Raw genomic sequence first — 922 nt, 5'->3', positions numbered from 1 at the left:
TCTGAGAGCTGAGAACATGTATCTGCGAACTACAGTAATCAAGTAGCCTAGTCGATGTAGGTTTTGTTTTAAGATATATCCAACGGCCAAATTAAACATGAAGTTGATCATCTCGCTTCTTCTGGGAATTTCTGGAGCGTATGCTGGTCAGTATGAATTAAAGTTTTTCTGGTTGGCATGTTTATGTTAGGCCTACGGTATTTATTTTCACTTTAAATGTGAAAGTGAAATAGTTAAAGTACTGTAACTGTCAGCTCAAATAAGTTGTGATCGTTGTGAATGTGATCTTTTTGATCAAATCTGGGGCTGTTTTAGATGAATAGGCCGATTCGGGTCGGATGATGCGACACCTAGACTATAGAGCACGGGGGGGGGGGGGGGGGTTATAACAGAGATTTATTATTTCTGACTTGGCAACCCTGCTAATCATTTTTCAAATGAATGAGGTGATTAGGATACACTTACAGTTTTAGCCGCCTGCCTCTAAAAGAAAGGAAAGTCTGAAAGGAATTTCAAACTACAAGTCCCGTGAAACTATTGTTATTTTGTGGTAATCTGCGTGAGAAATGTGAAGTGTGGCGTGTGAGAGTGTGAACTAGTTGAAATGCGTGTGTCTCACGGCCAATGCGTGAGACTTGGCAACACTGTTCAGAAGCTGAGAGGTTTGGGACAGGCCTATGCTGCTAATGTCTGATCTCTCACCAGACACACCCAGGACATGAACTCAGACAGAGGAACATTTGTTTCATTGTGATGTTCAGGTTCATATTTCTGGTGGTTGAGTGTGAGGATATAAGCAGGGCTGCACATCATTAGAGCTTGTGTGATGATAGCAGAAATATGATGGGATGCAAAGTGCAGGTGACCTGTTGAATGTATTCCTAGTTATAGCCAGTAGATGGCATCGTTATACCAGACTCAG

At 41.9% G+C, this 922-nt stretch overlaps 1 protein-coding gene across 2 annotated transcripts in view; it reads left to right on the top strand.

The window, feature by feature from the left end:
* Positions 1-922, top strand: part of LOC311318119 (class I histocompatibility antigen, F10 alpha chain-like) — a 25,976-nt gene continuing 25,054 nt past the window's right edge. For both annotated transcript variants that reach the window (XM_084449342.1, XM_084449341.1), the window contains exon 1: positions 1-146. In XM_084449342.1, the coding sequence (XP_084305468.1) occupies positions 98-146 (49 nt within the window). In that variant the 5' untranslated portion in view covers positions 1-97. The remainder of the gene's footprint in view (positions 147-922) is intronic.

This window comes from Borostomias antarcticus, assembly GCF_949987555.1.
Source record: "Borostomias antarcticus genome assembly, chromosome: 15".
NCBI lineage: Eukaryota > Metazoa > Chordata > Actinopteri > Stomiiformes > Stomiidae > Borostomias > Borostomias antarcticus.
Note: the sequence above shows the minus strand (reverse complement) of the source record. Positions and strands in the feature narration are given on the sequence as shown.